At 33.9% G+C, this 18,246-nt stretch overlaps 3 protein-coding genes across 10 annotated transcripts in view; 1 reads left to right on the forward strand and 2 right to left on the reverse strand.

Moving 5' to 3' along the window:
* Positions 1–13,038, reverse strand: part of LOC105795210 (uncharacterized) — a 98,270-nt gene extending 85,232 nt beyond the window's left edge. Inside the window, exons 1-4 of one of the 6 annotated variants that reach the window (XR_001134219.2) lie at positions 12,813–13,038; positions 11,897–12,057; positions 11,552–11,622; positions 10,011–10,295 (exon numbers count right to left, since the gene is read on the reverse strand). Coding sequence is in view for 5 of the 6 variants with exons in the window: in XM_012624733.2 (XP_012480187.1) it covers positions 11,907–12,057; positions 12,813–12,967 (306 nt within the window). In the remaining variant the exon portion in view is untranslated. Of the gene's footprint in view, positions 1–10,010; positions 10,296–11,551; positions 11,623–11,875; positions 12,058–12,812 lie in introns of those variants that run through there. The other 5 variants (XM_012624734.2, XM_012624733.2, XM_052628677.1 and 2 more) reach the window with 5 other exon arrangements.
* Positions 2,903–10,046, forward strand: LOC105795208 (homeobox protein HAT3.1). Of its 3 annotated transcripts, XM_052628675.1 has the most exons (10): positions 2,953–2,999; positions 4,588–5,898; positions 6,730–6,895; positions 7,013–7,136; positions 7,247–7,359; positions 7,472–7,805; positions 7,872–8,020; positions 8,232–8,558; positions 8,730–8,819; positions 8,946–9,271. In XM_052628675.1, the coding sequence occupies exons 2-10, from the start codon at positions 4,601–4,603 to the stop codon at positions 9,063–9,065; spliced, it is 2,721 nt and encodes a 906-aa protein (XP_052484635.1). In that variant the 5' UTR covers positions 2,953–2,999; positions 4,588–4,600; the 3' UTR covers positions 9,066–9,271. The 3 variants fall into 3 exon arrangements, 2 of the variants coding, with proteins under 2 accessions (XP_012480183.2, XP_052484635.1); XM_012624729.2 differs by having other exon boundaries at positions 2,903–2,999; positions 7,472–8,020; XR_008194621.1 differs by lacking the exon at positions 2,953–2,999 and adding an exon at positions 9,803–10,046 and having other exon boundaries at positions 7,472–8,020; positions 8,946–9,122.
* Positions 13,039–13,982: 944 nt separating the features above from the next.
* LOC105795209 (uncharacterized) lies at positions 13,983–15,758 on the reverse strand. Its single transcript, XM_012624731.2, has one exon. It carries the CDS (start codon positions 15,723–15,725, stop codon positions 14,124–14,126), a length of 1,602 nt encoding a protein of 533 aa, XP_012480185.1. The 5' UTR covers positions 15,726–15,758; the 3' UTR covers positions 13,983–14,123.
* Positions 15,759–18,246: the final 2,488 nt, after the last annotated feature.

The raw sequence follows: 18,246 nt of genomic DNA on the forward strand, positions 1-18,246 counted from the left end.
TGATGCACTTCATTCGTTAGTTTCACGATATTGTCCTATAGCTAGAGGCTTTTTAATATATTTTTCTTTTCAATTCAACTTTTAAGTTGGCTTTTTCAATATATTTTGGTTTCTATCACGTTTATATTTTATGCCTTTTAATTTAATATATATACTTTATCCATCATGCTTATATTGGAGATATGTTATCCACATCGATGAATAAATTCTCAAATTAGATTGAATTGGATTAAGTCTTAGTTCGATTAGTATGTGTATTGTTGTCAATGTAGGAAGACATGAGTTCGAGTGCTCTGAAGCGTATTATCCTCCTATTTATGGGTTGCGGAGGGGCTATGCTTAGTTTTAGGCATTGTGTCCGGCTCGTTCTTGACATTTTTAGGGTCCTAGGTGAAACAATAAATTGGGCCTTTTAAAGAAATATTATAAAATGTAATACAATAAAAGCTGAAAATTTTTTGAGGCCTTAGGAGATGAAGCGTTTACGGTGAAAAGTTGAAAACCCTAGGCATTTAATTAATTTATTTTAATCTAAAATTTTTCCCACATTACAAGCTGAAAAAATATATTTTTTGGGACCCTTCCAGCCTTGGGCCCAAGGCAGCTGCACTCTCAAACAACCCCTAGGGCCAAGCCTGATTGTGTCAAAAAGAACTGTTATGATCAGAATCTATAATGAGATTGTTCAAAAAAAATTTATGCATGTATCAACAAGTTGAATAATGATCGGGTGAATTGGATTAAATTAATCAAATTAATTAGTTAATTTTACAATTTAACATATTGAATTTCGAAAATAAAAGAGATAAATATCAAATTTATATATGGACTTTGGTTTAATGTGTAATTTGATATATGAATTTTGGTTTGATGCAATTATACACATGAAACTTGAACTATGGTTCATGTGTTGTTGAGGGAGGTCGACTCCTTTGCAAGAAGTCTTTGAAGTGTCATTTGCCAAGTAGTCGACGTTGCCTTTAACAATCGAAAGTATTGTCCTCTTGTAGAGGTTTTGTCCCCCAACCTTCACGAAGAGTTAAGTGTTAATATTGGGCGTGTGAATAATTATATATGGAGGTATATGGGCGCACCATGGATCAAACCACCAACATAGGCTTTATATAAACCTTATAAGCAAACCTAGTACCACTTGAGCTACGGACGCAGTAGACGCTGCCCGCAACATATGTAATTGAAGTTTTGATTTTGATTCAATTATACATATTTAAAGAAATGAATACATAAATTTATTTTAATATTGGATTAATATAATTATTTGTGTATGCATTATATCAACGTAAAACAATGCTAAATTGATAATGTTATTCTTGATTTGTGAAACTTGAATCAAATTAAAATTTCATATATAAAATCTCACAAAATAAAAAGTTCATGTATTATATTGCACATTAAATCAAAATGCATGTATAACTATGATATTTATCCAAAAAAATTATCAAAACCGGTAAAAGATAGAGACTTGAAAACTAGAAAGATTGATTAAAAACAATTAAATAGTCATCTATCAACCGGTCCCAACTCAATTAGAAAATTACCAAATACCCAATCATTTTAAAAATAATAACTATATTATGAAGTTTTTTCGTCTTTTGTATTTTGATATCGTATCTAGAATAATATATGTATAATAAGATTTGAACCCAATAAACAAAAGCTTTTGGTATTTTAACCTTATCGTTTTAACTAGAGCCTTATTTAATTTTATATGAGTTTTATAAATTTTTTGTTACATAAATTCTTTTTGGCACACATTGTGCGACAATTTAGTGTTTTTGGTTGATTTATTAATCTATTTTTAAATATAATATTATTTTAATTTATTTTAGATTTTAATTATTCATAATTGCCATTTTTAAAATTTTTAATATAATTATACTGCTCGATTCAATCCATTAAATCGATAACAAAAATTCAATTGGTTCAATTTCCAATTCATTTTTCTATCGATGAGTAACTCCAAGTCAAAAAATATGTGTAGTGTGAACCATAAAAGTATCATGGAGGTCACTGTGTTAGGAGTCAATTTGCATTTTGCTCTCTCTACTAAAAAATTGACAAATTAGCCCCTGTACGTTAAATAAAAGAGTAAACTGGTTCTTCTATTAAAAATTTCATCTATTTCTACTGTTGAAAACTTGTCCTCGTACATTAGCATGAGGTATATTTGACACGTCACGTATAACTGTCTAGCTATACCGCTAGCTACACCAATTTTTTATAGTAAAAATGGATGAAATTTTTAACAGAAATGACTAGTATACTTTTTGTTCTAATGCAAATAGACTAGTTTACTCGTTTTCGAGTAAATGAGAGTAAAATACAATTTAACTCGTAGCATAGGGGCTCCATAGTACTTTTATTTAATGTAAACCAATAAGATCAAACTAGTAGAGAGAACAGGAGCCACTGGGCCAAAGCCACTGATTAGCACTTCTTAATTAAAAAATTGCAAAAGCCCAAATATAAATTTCAGCCCATAAAATCTGGAGAAACATTTTACGCTACCAGCGCAAAATAGCACGAAACTGCTAAAACAAAGTCCAGGTTCACAGGCCCTTTTCACTATTACATAAAGGCTTTATTTGTAGATAAACCCCTAAACTATACCTCAATTTGGAGATTGATCCTTATATTATTTTCAAAGAATGATACTATATTTTTAATTTTATCTCATTTTGAAAAAAAAATTGTACTACATCCAATAAAAATGCCACGTTGCATGTTCATAAAATTTTTGAGTAAACCGAAACAAAATTAATAGTTTAGGTATCCTTTCTTTATCTTAAAAAAAATTAAGGACCAATCTGAGTATTAGGATATAGTTTAAGGGTCAACTTACAATAAATCCTTGCATAAACACCCCTTGATTTTTTCTCAATTTTCTTTTTCTTCGTTCTTCTTCTTCTTTCTATCACCGCGCTAAAAATCTCCTCTCTCTCCGTATAGTTTCCAAAATCCAACGCACTAGATTCAAGGTCAGTTATTTTATAACCTTAATTTTTTATAATTTTAATTATTATTTTGTTGAAAGAAAAAAAAAGAAGAAAATCTCTAAGCGAAGCACTAATAAGTTCAAATCTAATTCTCATTGTTGTTCTCTCAATTGTTCAATAGAATATTCGAAATGTCATCTCAGTGAAGCTTTTTGAATTTTGTTCTCCTTGTTTTCCTTTTTTTTTTTGTTTAATTTCGTTTTGTATTTGCTGAGATAACTGAGGTCAAGATAGAAAAGAATGGGAAGGTTTTTCGAATTTCATTTAATTTTCTGTGTGGAGTTGATCGATTTTGCTTAGGTTACTATTTGTGTGCTCAGTTTATGTCTTTATTTACATTAAGATTTTTTTTTTTGGTGAAAATTCATCCGTTTTAAGCTGGATATGAGCAATTTCTTTGTTAAATTGAGCTGTGAATGATGTTATGTTATCATTAGGGTTTGATGTAGAAAATGACACCTAGATATTGAAGATCTCTTTGTTAAATGCAGGAAAGATTGGTAAGCTGGCTAGTTAAAGTAAATATATAGTTTTGGTTAAATGATAAATTCTGATAGTGAAGTACAGAGATGTACATTTGAAAAATGCACATTGTCACTTGCATGCTACTAATAGAAAGTTAAGTTAGGGTATGCAATGGCCTTGTGTCGAGGCGATAGTTGATGTTTTAAGGTAGCTCTTTCAAAGTCTGCTCTGAGTAATTTGTTCTTAAGTTTATCTTTTGAACATCTGGTGTTTTATATGATATCTTGATTTCTAAATTGTTTTTAACAAAGATTTTGCATTGCGATTTACCTCCACTGCCTATTTTCGATGAAGTTTCTTATTATAATAATACTGTTTATTACATTTGTAGACATGGTAATTTTTAGTTTTTTTTTCCTCTCGCTGTCTCTCTCCCTCCGCTTTTCCCCATATTATAGTGTTTTTCTTATTCAAATGCATAAATAAATGGAGATGCATTGGACAATTTCTGTTATGATCTAGCTTGGAGAAATAAATGGTCCTAAATAGCGAACTCTATTCGTTAGCTTATGAAACAACAAAGTAGTAAAACTGGCAATAGCTTGGTTTTTAATGAAGCTTAATGTCTTAGGATTTCTTACTTTATTCATTGTTATTTCCTTTTACTGTGTTTCCTTGCGAGTATTTTAGGTCTGCTTTAACATTAGATGACTGATAGTTGATATTTTACTTATTTCGGTTGGTTAATTAACTTTGATCCCTATAATATTCCATCTCTCGAGTTTCATTAGGTTAATTGGGATGTAGGATGGCTGCTGCTGGTGCATTGAATTCTACATGAAACATTCTTGAAAATTATTGCTATCACTTGCAATTTTTTTTTTTTTACAAATTGTGATTGGTAAGACTTGTTCTTTTTATTGTCAATTTAGGTGAAACTTATGTTACAGTTTTGGGCTTTCAATTGTATGTTTGGATCTTTGGATTCTGTCTTCTGAATAATTTTACCCTCTGCTCTGTCAAACTTTATTATCTATTTATTTGCTAAAACTAAAAATCCCCTACTTATTTTGGTAATATGGATGCTGATATTTTTCATTGCTAGCTTTCTACCTGATATGATCAATGTTGAACATATGGGCGTTTCTCCACCAGAAACAAAGAGCGAAAAAGGAAACCATTTTGCCCCTGAAGAGACAACATCAGAGCAGGCCCATGAATTAGGTAGTGAATATTTACATACTGAACTTTCTAAAAATAAACATCCATGTGGTTATGCAATAACTCGAAACGAATCAGCTGAAACTGCCACTGGTGTGTCTTTCTCTGACATTCACGAATCATCTTCTGGATATGTGGATAAGAAGTCTCCACCTGAACATTTGGGTTTGCTTCCTAAGTATGCGAGTGAGCATAACCCTCCCGATAATAGTTTTTGTCATCAAGAAACCGTATCAGGGATGACACATGAGTATGGTTCTGGATATGTGCATGAGACATCAGAAAAGAAGCATCAGCCTGGTTCTGATATTGTTCAAAATAATCTTGAAGAAGCATGCACTTTGGTTTGTGGCCTTCCTGCTGAACATTTGCGACCATGTTCTGAAGATTTTTCCAAGAATGCTCGCACTGAAAGTTTACGGGTGTTGCCTGAAGATTCAAGCAAGTGCACCCAGATTGATCAACTTTCATGTCTGCAACTAGGTAGTGTGGAACCAACAGCTGCCTTTGGTTCTATAAATACATGTAAGGAACTTGGTGAACCAACAGAGCAGCAACAACAGCTTGGTTCTGAAAGTTTATCAAATGGTATAGGAAAAAGTCCTACTGCTACATCTAGTAATGCTTTTTATCAAGCCTTGGAATTGTATCCTGAAGTTATGAACCAGAGTAATTGTGGCGAACGTTTTCAATCACCTTCTGAAGGTGCTAGCATTGTTTCTCAGACTGGAAAGAGTTATCTTGTTGACCCTTTAGGATTGCCTCCAGGATTTGAATCTGGAAATTCTTGTGTTCAACAACCAAGGCTCCATTCTGAAGACATGGCTCGAAGTTCTGGTGTAGAACAGCATGAAGCAACGCCTAAGAATTTACTTGAGAATTCTGTCCAAGGCAGGGATGGAGAATCTTCAAAAACAAGGAAAAAGTATACGCCAAGACCTTTGACAAGCAGTGACAGGGTCTTGCGTTCAAAATCGCAAGAGAAGTCTAAAGCTAGTGAGTTGAGCAATAATATCACTGATATTGGCTCTAGTGAGCAGCAAAAAGGGAGGAACAGGAATAAAATGATTGAAAAAAGAGAAGTTTCTGATGAATATTCAAGAATCAGGTCACATCTTAGGTATTTAGTGAATCGAATAAACTATGAACGAAGCCTGATTGCAGCATATTCGACAGAAGGCTGGAAGGGACTAAGGTTTGTTTAATTTACTGTTTTATCTTGTTTGTTGTTGGTACAATATTTTGTTTATGAGCTGATTCTTATAGCAATGGTACAAAATGTTTCTGTCTTGATCTTAAGTCTATCATGTCATAGATTATAGAATTGCCAAAGGGAGGTCAAAGAAAAGAATACAAATTTAACCATCTAAATACTACCAAAAACTTGTACTGCCTTAAGAATAGATCGTCTAATACCAATTTCAAACTTAATGGAATGGTTATAAAAGCGTGGCATTGAATCTTCATCATCATGAACAAAATTAGTCTCTAGGATCAGGGCCTGTATACTTATTATAGCTTCTACAAGCTTTCTTGTTGTTTCTCACTAGTGCCTTCCTCATATTGTCATTTTTTCTCTCATATTGTTTTCACCATCAGTGTAATTGGTGCAGTATGTATTTCATTTTTGTGGTTGTATCTGTGCTATTATGTATTATAGAGATGACAACTTATAAAGATCCTCAAATACTTTGCAGTTTCCCAGATAGGAAAAAGTATTTGAAAATTGTGTAATTTTAATAGTAAAAGGAACTGTTTACATGATTATAGTGCTAAAGATTGATTTCCCAAAAAGATATCATAAATTTATAACCCAAATCAGGTAGTATAGATTTATAACTTCAATTGTCTTTGTGTATTAACTGTTGAGATTTGAAGAATAAATTCAGCATTAATCTGCAGAGAGTAGGTTGCTTTGGACTGAAATTGATACTGATACTTCACATCTGTCATCAACCTGATTGTCCATTTCCCTATGGATAGCTAACATCTGTTTGTTGCTTTGGACTGTTTGTGTAACCTGCAGCTTAGAAAAGTTAAAGCCAGAGAAGGAGCTTCAACGTGCTACATCTGAAATTCTTCGACGCAAATTGAAAATTAGAGACCTATTTCAACGTATCGATTCATTATGTGCTGAAGGAAGGCTACCAGAATCTTTGTTTGATTCTAAAGGAGAAATTGACAGTGAGGATGTAGGAGAATCATAGTTACAAGCATTGCTTGTATTTTCTTAATTGCTATTTTCTTATTGATGATAATAATTTGTCTTGGAATTGGAAATGCTTAGACATGAAATCCTTGAATTGCAGATATTCTGTGCAAAATGTGGGTCTAAGGACCTGTCTGCCAACAATGATATCATACTCTGTGATGGTGTTTGTGACCGTGGATTCCATCAATATTGCCTGCAACCGCCTTTGTTAAAAGAAGACAGTAATACTCTCCATTGCCTGATTTAGACTAATGAATTGGTAGTGGGTTTTGAATTTTTTTTCTTATCATTAATGCTTTTTCTTTTTCTACCTATTCCCCTTTTGCCACAGTTCCTCCCGGTGATGAGGGTTGGTTATGCCCCGGATGCTATTGCAAACTCTTTTGTATCGAACTGGTTAATGAATCTCAAGGAACAAGTTTTTGTCTTGCTGACAGTTGGGAGGTTGATAACAGATTTTCTTTCTTTTAATTAGTTATTACTTACCCATGCACGCATGTGCGCCCGCACACATATATCTATTTTAAGTCCTTACCATGTTCCTTCCTATCAACAGAAGGTCTTTCCTGAAGCAGTAGTAGCTGCAGGTGGACAAAATCAGGATCCTAACTTAGAACTACCATCAGATGATTCTGATGATAGTGATTATAATGCCGAGAATTCAGAACCTGATGAGAAGGATCAAGGAGATGAGTCAAGTTCTGATGAATCTGATTTCACTTGTTCATCTGAGGAATTGGAAGTACCGCGTAATGTTGATCCATGTTTAGGGCTTCTGTCTGATGACTCGGAGGATGATAATTATGATCCTGATGGTCCAGATCATGATAATGTGGCTGAGCCCGAAAGTTCAACTTCAGATTTTACATCTGATTCTGAGGATCTTGGTGGTATGTTAAAAGATAATAGTTCTTCCCCAAAAGATGAAGGACCTGTGTCTAACATTGGTTCCACAGATTCCAAAGGACAAAAACCTAAACTTGGCGGAAATGAGTCCCGGAGTGATAAACTGTCATCAATAATGGATTCAGCTTCTGGACAAGATGGTACTGCTGTTTCTAAGAAACGAAGCAGCGAAAAGTTGGACTACAAAAAGTTATATGATGTGAGTGTCATTTCAAAATAAAGTATTATCTTAGACATGGTTACCTCTCCTGGCATATTTTTCAATTCTCCGTTTTTCAATTTCACCATTTAGAGAACTTGCCAAGATCCAATGCTATAGTAGTTCATGTAACTTTTTTGACAGTTCAGTCATTTAAAAATGTTTTGGTCGTTCCTTCTTGGTTTGCTCATCTTCTTTTGGGTATTCACAGGAGACATATGTCAATTTTCCTTCTAGTTCAAGTGATGATGAAGATTGGAGTGATACCATTGCACCAAGAAAAAGGAAGAGACATGCCGCAGGAGCCTCTTCAGCACCAGAAAATGGAAATGCTTCTTCAAGTAGGAGTGTGTCAATATCCGAAGGTTCAAAGCTGAATCCAGAGCATAAACTGAGGAGAAACATGCGCCAGAACTCAAAATTTAAGGATACAAATTTATCCCCTGCTGAATCAAAGGGTGGCACTTCCGTATCGGGTTCAAGTGGTAAAAAAGCAGGTTCATCAACACATAGAAGACTCGGAGAAACTGAAAAGCAGGTATACAGGGTGTCTTATACGACTGATAAATGACTCGGAACGAAAACCAAACATTTGTATAATCAAAGCTTTTTTGCTTGTGAAAAAGTAGTGATCAACTTTATTAAGACTTCGTATCTTTGTCTTCTAAAAATGTAGTGATTTAATTTGGGTGGATATTTTGGTGTGCAGAGGCTTTGTGAATCGTTCAGGGAAAATCAGTATCCTGATCGAGCCACGAAAGAAAGATTAGGTAAAGATCTCGATATGACTTTCCGGCAGGTATTACCTCTCTCTACTTGCAATGCAACTAAATGCCATATTTTCTCAACTATCTCATTTTCTTTTCTTGAGAATCTTCAACAACATAATGTTGTTGGTTTAATTTCGGGGTTCTTATTCGTGAAGGTCAGCAAATGGTTTGAAAATGCTCGTTGGAGCTTCAATCATCCAACATCTAATCAGGAAACCACAGCTAAAAGAGTTGCAGAAAATGCCATAACCTCTGTTGTTCCGAAGAAAAACTGAATGATCGGCATCGTAGAGAGGGAGAAAGAGAGAAATCAAAATTGGTGAAATGGAGAGGTATTGAGGCAGTTGATTTATATAGCTTTAAATTTAATGAACATTATTGGATAGGAATAGAAGGAACTTTGTTGCTCGAGGAAAATTTGCAGTGAAATGAAGTTGTGACCCTTATCCAAATAGATATTTAAATGCTTTATTTTTTAAAATCTCTGTTTTAATTATTTTTTTATATAGGTTTCTTTTCAGGATTTTTTTAAAGAATGAATGAATGTAAATAGGGTGGGCGTTGAGTGAAAAGTTTCATGTTAATTAAGTTAAATTTTATTTTACCATTCTAACTCGATCTGAGTTAAATTAAAAATTAAATATGTCAAATTAAAATATTATTACAGTATAATTAATTTCATGTTAGACGATATAAATTTGAAATTTTTTTAAAGTAAAATAATAATAAAAATACTTTAGTATGATAAACTTGAATCCTAATTAGTCCTAAAATTATTATTTTAGAAATTTTAGAAATTTTTAACTTTATATATTCTTTAGTTTTTTTTTAAAATTTATAATTTTTAAAAATATAAATTTTAGAATTTTTATAAATATTTAGAATTTTAAAAATTATTTTAAATTTTTAAAATTGTTTTAATTTTTTGCTATTTAAATTATTCAAAATCGAGTTCATCAATTTGATATAGATTATACATATCAAATTAAACTTTTTCCTACTCCTGTATCAGGTAAAGTCCTGAAGAATAGACCACAACTTGGAACTTAGATTCAAATTGATGGTTCTTCAATTGCAATGCAAACGCGTCGGTCAAATAGGTCATGCCGGAAGAACAGCCTTTGCTCATTTGAGCCACCCATGCGATGAGAGAAGTATCAAAACCGAAAAGGCATAATTCACTATGTGCATGTCAAACGTAAAAACCATAAGCACAATAATTATAAAACAAAATATTATGTTAAAGCTATCAATAACATGCAGTCAAGCATCACAAACCAAAGGAATTGATGATCAATTGGAGCAAAAATCTAAATGTGCTTAACAAGGTGATCATATAAGAGAATTACAGGTATCTTCCTTACAGTATCGTAAATAGAAAACGTCTTTTTTTTTATTGAGATTTTTCTAATCAGACGACTTAAGCCTCTGGTTCCCCACGGTAACAAACTAATCTTCGACATCCAATTGCACTCTGCTGTGCTCATCCATGGCCTTTCAAGTACCTGCAATGAAAATTCGTGAAGTTATCTGCACAAGGTTCTCGATCATTTTGAATAGAGCTGTTTAGCCACAGCTTGCTTCATTGAATTTATTTGATGTGAACAAATGTTATTAGACCAAAAATCATAATTCAAGATTGAATTTTACTTGCATGCAAGAAACATAAAGCACAAATCTTAGAAACTCAAAGTCTGAAAAAATACCCACAAACAAAGGAACAAAACTATAGGAAGGTTCCCGATAGTTGCAATAAGCTAGCAAAGTGCTTTAAGTGATCACCTTAAGCAAAATCGCAAGAAAAACAGTCACCCTAGCATGGCATTGTTCTAATTATCGAGTTTCAGGGAGTAGTGCATTCAATGAGAGTATGAATTCTTAATGAACTGGATATCTAATATTGAGGTCCGAGAACAAGGGCACTAAATACCATTGACGGTATGCAACATTGACAAGATGTTCCGTTGACAACAATCCAACCATTTCCAACATTTGACAGTATGCAATACAAAAATGACATTCGGTTTAACTACAAGGTACTACACCACCAGTATGAATTTCTACAGCATACTAAAGATCAAATATTTGAACAGCTAAAGTGAAACAAGGAACGGCTCCAATTCTTCATTTCTTTCAAAGAATCTGTGTTTGACACATTCAAACATGGTATGAGAATTCATCCTCTAAATATAAGAAAAAATTTAGCATAGCCGTGTTAGTATCTGATACCAACCGCTTGAGTCTAACATGGGTAAAGACTTACTCTTTTATTGTAGTTCAACACAAAGAAAAAAGTTTGGTGCAATAATAAAAAGATTACATATATATAAATATATCTAGTAATGATAAGCAAGAAAACATGACTTAAATCTGAGAACAGTAGCATCACCAAGAAGAATTAAAAGGGAAATGACCATATCTAGATCACTACTCGTGTTGAGGATCATAGTTATTAAATGGCATTTTATAATGATTTATTTGACAAGGTAATGCTAGGTCTTTAGACCCATTTCTTTTCTCATATAGCCTATGACAACAGCAGCATAGAATGACCAACATATTAGAGCTAGTTATTAAGAAAAAAAAGAGAAAAAAGAGAGAGGTTAAAACATGTCAAGCATAGGAGCAGTTAAATCCATGTGCCTTAGCTTATATCCAAGGGTTTATTTTCTATTTACTCTATATGAATTATTGATTAAGCACATTTGACTATAATTTCATAATAAAAGGTAAAATAAAAATAAGAAAAATATAAACCTACAATGTGGTACAATTCTCTCTCCTTTAGCTGATTGAAAGTCCACGTGCATCACCCATCTTTTCCATTCCTCCCTATAAATCTCAATCCCATTTCCTTCTCATTAACTGAATTTAAAGAACTCAACTAACAAATTCACCTAATTTATGCTTGTTTAGGTAAATTTAACACAAGAGATATAAAGCAACTATAAAGAAAAGCAAATGTTTTTCTTTTGTCCTAACAATGGCATTCATTATAAAGCAATTATCAAAAAATGGGAAAAAATTGAAGTTATTCAAGGTTTAAGAGATGTGAATAACAAACTTCCGTTTCCTTTTCATGTACCCTAGAAATAGTAAGACTCACAAAGAGACTACTAGCGATCCTGACAAGTACGGCAGAAGGTACCGTGAGACAGCTCGCAACAAGCCCGCACGTTAACAGTCAGGTGTGACGTGAGACAAGCCGTAGGAACCATGCTATGCAGAGGCAAGAACGATTGGACACATCCCAATTCTCCCAAATTTCTGAAACAAACATAAGGCTAGCCAAAATCAATTTTGACATCCAAGCTTCCTTTTGTCAATGGGAAAATGTCAGCAAACTATGAAACTCTTTTTCATACAAAATAGTCTCTTGTATGATTCTCACTAATCCATACCGCTTTAGAAATTTAAGAACCTATTTAATCTTGGGAAATTTTAAGGCAAAAGGCAAGAATATTTTAGCTTCCCTTACTTGAAAACAGAGAAAATAGTAACTCTACTTTAATCTAGTTTTCAGATTTAAAAAAGAAAATCCAATTGTTAACATCATTAAAATGATTCCATTAAGTTTAGGTTACAAAGTTTTTTTTTTGGTTATATGAATACCAAGCAAGTTTTTTTTTAATTTCAAAATGTCACACGATGGAATTTAACAGAAACATTTTAATTGTTTTGACAATTGGACTTCAATTTTGAAATCTGAAAATACTAAATTCCAAATGTACAAAAAGTACAGGGACTTGAGCATATTTTAACCTAATTGAGTATAACAAGACTAAAGTCATCAGTAAAATTACTCTGCTAAATCCCAAATAATGAAGATTGTAAATAATTTCAAAAACACATCGTGAATTGGATATCGCAGTCTATAAATCTCCACTAACAGACATTTCTAATAATTTATAGTAAAAAAAAGAAGAAAAGTAAACAATGTTGACTGGAAAATAAGCAATTTTGCGTTTCTTATCTTTTGTTTCATCCACTAAGGAGTCAAAAGAGGTGTTTAAAACAATGACCTGGAAGGAGCATAAGAGAGGCGGCGGGACTGGAGGCGAGGAGCAGAGGAAACCGAGGGACGTAGCCGGGGTAGCGGTGGAGGGGAGCGGAGTGAAGGAGCCCTCGCGGCAGAGATGACAGAGCGAGACAAGGATCCTGCACTTCGCCAAGCCATTTTCACAGTGAAGATCGAAGCGTTTCACTAAGAGAGAAGCTGAATAAAGTAGTGATTTGCGTAAAGGTTTTGGTTAGGGTTTAAGGGGTGTGCCTGTATCCATGATTCGGGTCGGATCCTTTTCGGATGGGTCTATGTATGTAGTCTTTTAAGCCCGGCCCATTCAGAAATATGTGTTATAGAGTTTAACTAAACTTATTTGAAAATATGCTATTTTTTAATATTTGGTAATTTTATTTACTAAAATTTTAAAAAACATTAAAATTTTCAAAATTTACAATATAGTATTATATTTTTAATTTTCATGTAATATAAATTATATAATATATAAAATAAAAAATATTATTATAAACCAAAGACAAACCTATTATCTAATGGGTTTAATTCTTTTCTATACACTTTCTGCTTTTTTTTTATATAAAGTCTTAAACTACTCAAAATCTCATGTACTGATAATAATATCAATACCAATCGAGCTAACACTCAATCGATTTTTTATACTATTTTTAGTATATTAAAATTTTATAAATCTTGTCAAATGTTAAATTAATTAAAAATATATTAAATTAATAAAGGAGCTTAGATACATAATTTGACTCTTAAACAAAATTACAAAACTAACTTAAAGAAGTACAAAATTATTGAAAATTAAAGAGAATGTTGTGAACAACCCAAGGCTTAAATTACTTAGGCCCAAATCTACTAGCATATGTTAGCCATTGTACGAATCTCCCAGCCATAGTGTGCTAAACATTATTTCTTTGTATATGAGAAAATCATAAAATACAACTCATTTGCTATTTCATTCGTTACATCTACGATAATAATAAATAATAATATAAAAGAAAAATCAAAATTTAAATCTTAAAATCAAAGTTTAAAGGTTAAATTTTAGTAATCATACATAAAATATGATATGATGCAATTGTGCAAGCTAAGGAAGACCTCTACTATAAATTAGTTCTTTATTACTTCAATTTGTAAACAAAGAAAGGGATTTGGATGGACGGTTAGATACGGTGCATTTAGTTTATTTTTTATTTTGTAATACAGTATTGTTACAATATCTAATCTTATTATTACCGCTATTTTTACACTAATAACAAATGAACCGAAACGTTGACTATAATTTTCACAAGCTTTTAAGATCTCTATTTTATTTTTCGGGCGGGATTAATGGCAAATCAACTTCATCACACCATTCAACACACCTTGTTTCCACATAAGAACTCCTCACATTATTAGGCCAATAACTCAACCAAACTTCACCTCCAATTCTCCATTTCAAAACACTCCCTTCCATGTCCCTGTTCAATCTCCATCCTACACCTTCTCCATAATCATCTCCTGCAAATACCAATCCACCAGCTTTGGTAAATGGCCTGTTAGCTCCATAGTACCTATGCCGGAAACCATGGCTGCTGCCGTTGCTGTTTTGATCGAGCGATTTCCACGTTGCGATTTCTTGGCCCGTCACGTTGTCGCATAGCACCGCGTCGAACACCGCGGCGTTCCCTTCCGCGTCTTGATCCCACCTCCAGTTCTTCATCTTGTTCTTCATGGAAACCCTTGCTCTTGCTTTAACATGGGAGGAATCCTTTGAATATTTCCCGAAACTCCCTTTAAGGATCCTTTGTGTTTCGACTTCGTTTTCACCATTGTTCGTGGACCGACCCAAGGTTAACCCGGACACGTACGTTGACCCGACTTCCGGTCCGACCCAAACTCGGATCCTCGACGGGAAGTGTTTCTCGTTCAAGAAATCATCCATGTCGTCGTTTTTTTTGCTGAACCCTAGTCTAGCCACGTGGAAGCGTAAGTTATCCACACGTGCGTTCACTTGAATGTACCCATCATGGAATCCAATGGTGTATTCCAATTGAATGACGGCCTCGAGCTGCTGGTGTGCTAGTGCGTACCTTAACAGTGAACCCTTTGCTCCGGTGGCCGGAAATTGGCTTTTCTGATCACTCGAATGTAATAGCTTCATTGCATTAACCGGTGCATACCCTTTCAAGGTCCAATATCCATGAGCCTCGGTTGCATATGAAAATCCCAAATGCTGCTGCTGCCCTTTTAAAGGAGTTATTAGCGTTTTTAATCCAACGCTGAGTTCACTTAAAATGATCCATTTGGTCAACATGTACCCCAAGGTTCGCATGAAACACAGCTCGGTGTCGACACCAGTGGAGACCAGAAAGGTCCTCAGCACGGGGACTTGTTTAAACGTTAAGGCTTCGATGTTTGGACCTAGTAAGTACTGGAAATAGAAAGACCCGATTTCACTAGGAGCATCCCAAGAACATAGCCAAAACAAGCGTGTGAGAAGGACAAGGTTAAAGAAACTCGAGAATGACTCGGGTGAGTGAGACTCAATGATCCAAGAAATCGGTTCGGGTTTGAGTTTTTGAAGCTGAGACCTCGGGCAAATGGTGTTGGGCATTGCTGGTGAACGGCTGATGGTTTCTTGGAGAAGCTGAAGTACTAAAGGGAGGAAAGGTTGCTCTGAAGATAGAGGACAGGGGTCAGAGACCCAAAGAGGTGAAGATTGGAACCCTTGGAAGCTTATTGTGAAGGTTATACAGACCTCTGAATCGGACCCCATGGTACGCTCAGCTTTGAGTTGGATCGAACGAGTTGAGCTTGAGTCGCCTTCCTCGGAACTCGCCATTGTAAAGGCGAGTGGTGGGTGTGGGTCTGATTCACCCCAATCGCCATTGTTAGGAAGCTCACATATCCAAGACCAAATGTCCATCATGTTTGCTTGGTGGGTTTCAGCCTTTGAGGGGATATCAAAAGATTGGAGACCTATTGTTTCGTTTTATAGAGAAAGATTCATGATGTTGTTAGGAATCGGGTAAATTGCACTTGAAGTCCCTTATGGTCTAGATTTTAAATTGTTTGCTAAATTTCAAATGTTTTAATTGAGTCCCCAAAATATTAGATCATATCAATCAAATTCTTCCATAAGTCTATTGTCATATTAGATGTTAAATTCTAAATACATATAGACTTGCTGCATAAATAGTTTGGATATAACGTTTAGAAAAGAAAAAGAAAGTGTATTTAAAATTTGGGAGGGTAATTTTCTTTAACATGGTAGATCATGCGGTAAGTATTATATTTAAAGTTTAATTCATGTGTTTTAAATATACTTCACGTGTGGAGAACCAAGAATTATGTGATGAGAACCGAGATAAAATAAAAAAAATTTTGGGGGCATAACTAAAGTAACTTGTATTGAAATGACTTAAATTGAATTTTAAACTTTTGATAAGAGTAAAAAATGCAAATTATTTTTATTTAATAAAGATGTTAAAAGAGATTAACAATCGGAAGAACTAAGGTTGCAAATGCACCATTCAGCCTAAGGCCCTTGCCTCCACCTTAGAGTAACATCTAGGCTGACAAGAAGACCTTATTGCACCTTAAAATTTTAAGGAAAGAATGAGTGATGGTAGATTCGCCAACTTGCAAGTAAACGTAAGCCATGAAAATCACCAATGAAAGAACTGCCTGGAATTAAACTGGTGGTGCTAAGTTGTTTGGTCGTTATGTCTTATTTAATACTAGTATACTAGAGCGCTGATTTTTCATTCACTCCCTTTCATTTATTTCAATTTCTGGCTTTTGACGGCCTGATAAGGAAAGCAATGGTGATTTTGCATGGACAATACGTTGCAGATCCCGACGCCGTCGTTTAACGTTTTATGGATGTATCGACCTAGACGTGTCATGTTCAGAGGCGGAACTGGACAAGTTTACATGTCTGAACTTGAATCACACAAAAAAGAAAAAAAAAAATCTGGGGTCGTTTAATGTCTGTTCTTTCTTATCCTATCAATGCTCGTGAATATCTTTGAGAATCATAGGTTAACAACAAGTGATTGAAACCCCAGCAACGAAATGAAAACATAACCAAAACATACAAACACGTAATAAGGCCATGTAGGCCACCCTGGCCATGCATTTAGTTTGTTTTGTATCCCCATGGTCTTCTTCTCTAGTGAGAGCAATGTCTGAGTGGTCCTTTAACCTGGATGACCCCCACAAGCTGTCACCATTTTTTCAATGAGTAAATTTATGTAGGGGATCCCTCTAGGCTTTACCATAAAGGATGTTTTTCCTTATAAGTAATATTTCTTTCCCAACATTTCTCCAATAAGCAAATTTGTTGGGTTGGATAAAGCTTCCATTCTCGCTTGCCTAGTAGAGGTTGGTTTACCCCACTCTTTCTTTTAAAACATAGACCACCTCTGGTTTTACGGACACATAGTTTGTCCCAACTCTTGAGTTGAAGTATCCATTTTATCATAGATAGTGTTAGAAACGAGATAGGTGATAAATTAAGATTTTTATTATCTCGAGATTGAATTCTAAATTTTTTGAGAATGGGGTAAGGATTTATTTACCCTAATTAAATTTCATGTCTTAAAAAAAAAAAACTCAATCAGCCCAGCTCAGATTGTCCAGTTCAAATAAAAAAATGAATTAAAAAAAGAGATAAAGATTAAAATTATACATGAACTTTGATTCAATTTGTAATATCATATATGAACTTTGATTTGTGTGATTTTATATATGAAATTTTGGTTTCATATCACGACAACATTATCAAATTAGTACTATTTTATCTTGATATATTGCATACACAAATAATTATATTAATCCAATATGAAAATAAAAGTATGCATTCATTTCTTTAAATGTGCACAGTTGAATCAAAATCAAAATTTCATTTATACATATAAACAAAAATTCAACAATTCAAAGAGATCTCTTTGAGTAATTGAAATTGAAAAAAAAATGGAGGTTAATGTGGATTCTCTCAGGAGCTTTGGACGGTCGGGGTTGCCGCTGCCGGTGGACCTTGAAAAAGCCACTAATAGGGTAAAAAATAGAGAGGATATAGTAGAGGTAAAGAAGATGGAACAAGAGATTTGAAAGCTACTGTCAAAGAGAAGCTCATGAGCAACTCAAAGGAATCTGATGCAGCGGAAAATGGTGAAGAGAATGGTGAGATCTCTCTTCTTGAAGATGATGTTTAGGTTTCAATGAAGGGCCAATATCTTGAGATCAATTTCTCTAAACAGGTTTATGAGTTGACAAAACAGAGTATGAGTCTGACTATTATTGTAACATCCCTCACTCGTCTCTGTCATCGGATTAAGGTTATGCGATGCTACAATGCATAACAAAATAGAATTATGCTATATCAATTCAAATTTTCTCTAAACAATAATCATTCATCAATCATATAATTAAAAACATGTCATTCA

This window comes from Gossypium raimondii, chromosome 3 (genome assembly GCF_025698545.1).
Source record: "Gossypium raimondii isolate GPD5lz chromosome 3, ASM2569854v1, whole genome shotgun sequence".
Lineage (NCBI taxonomy): Eukaryota > Viridiplantae > Streptophyta > Magnoliopsida > Malvales > Malvaceae > Gossypium > Gossypium raimondii.

Bases quoted from the DNA above. Each gene is read 5' to 3' on its own strand.
- LOC105795208 (XM_012624729.2), top strand. From the start codon at position 4,601: ATGATCAATGTTGAACATATGGGCGTTTCTCCACCAGAAACAAAGAGC. The intron at 7,360-7,471 runs GTTGATAACAGA...TCCTATCAACAG, and splicing joins GTCTTGCTGACAGTTGGGAG to AAGGTCTTTCCTGAAGCAGT. The intron at 8,820-8,945 runs GTATTACCTCTC...TTATTCGTGAAG, and splicing joins TCGATATGACTTTCCGGCAG to GTCAGCAAATGGTTTGAAAA.
- LOC105795209 (XM_012624731.2), bottom strand. From the start codon at position 15,725: ATGATGGACATTTGGTCTTGGATATGTGAGCTTCCTAACAATGGCGAT.